This window comes from Penaeus monodon, chromosome 25 (genome assembly GCF_015228065.2).
Source record: "Penaeus monodon isolate SGIC_2016 chromosome 25, NSTDA_Pmon_1, whole genome shotgun sequence".
NCBI classification, from domain to species: Eukaryota; Metazoa; Arthropoda; class Malacostraca; order Decapoda; family Penaeidae; genus Penaeus; species Penaeus monodon.
In genome coordinates, this window is record NC_051410.1 from 10114113 (window position 1) to 10114947 (window position 835).

Consider the following 835-nt stretch of genomic DNA (forward strand, 5'->3'; position numbering starts at 1 on the left):
CTTATTTCCATGTACAATCACGAGTGCATGGTATAGCAAGTCACTCACGAACGACGACCCCCCTGCCCCCCCCCCAAAAAAAAAGAAAAAAATCTCCCATACGCCACCAAACTAATCCACCACATAACCCCACCAAATCCTACCAGAGCCACTTTGTCCGCATTTTCCTCCAAGGCCTTCATGACGTGCAGGACGATCGAGCCGCCGGGGACGGGAGCCATGGAGTCTTGGAAGGGGCATCGCAACACCTTGTCCTCGCCGACGACTTGGTTCAAGGCACCTGGAGGGGGGGGGGGCTTCCATTAGGGTAAATTGGCTTGTGGTATTATCATCAAAATTATTGTCATATATCTGGTATATTTTTTCATTCCTTATAATTGTAGTTATTCCACTTAGGTTATTCCAATTAGTATTAAGGTATTCAAGTCCTCTAGTAAGATATTTCATTCATTATTCCAATTACTGTTAAGTTTTATCATTATTATAAGGTTAACAATCTCAATTAAGTTCTATCAATATCACGAAGATACTAATCAGTTACAAAGAAAAACAATTACATTAAAATAAATATAAATCAGAATCACTTCACTTCGTTCATCTTTTTCATACCACAAACCTTGGTGCTTAATACTAGCAGTGGCAAAAGACCGAGTTTGACTTTGGTTAAAGGAAACATTCGTAGATATGTAAGACAAGATTGGTAGTTGTCTTTCTCTCCTTAGTGGCTGCGATGCAAACCTGTTAGAAGAAAGGAGGAAAGAATGTTATGCTTCAGTCTGTAATCGCTTTGGTATTACGTTTGAATTTAGTCTCAATGTATTTCTGATACTGGTGG

At 39.9% G+C, this 835-nt stretch overlaps 1 protein-coding gene across 1 annotated transcript in view; it reads right to left on the reverse strand.

The window, feature by feature from the left end:
• The window catches only part of LOC119589523 (probable 4-coumarate--CoA ligase 1), a 13863-nt gene that overhangs the window by 5081 nt on the left and 7947 nt on the right, over positions 1-835 (reverse strand). Inside the window, exons 2-3 of the mRNA XM_037938124.1 lie at positions 617-738; positions 144-280 (exon numbers count right to left, since the gene is read on the reverse strand). Coding sequence (XP_037794052.1) covers positions 144-280; positions 617-738 — 259 coding nt within the window. The remainder of the gene's footprint in view (positions 1-143; positions 281-616; positions 739-835) is intronic.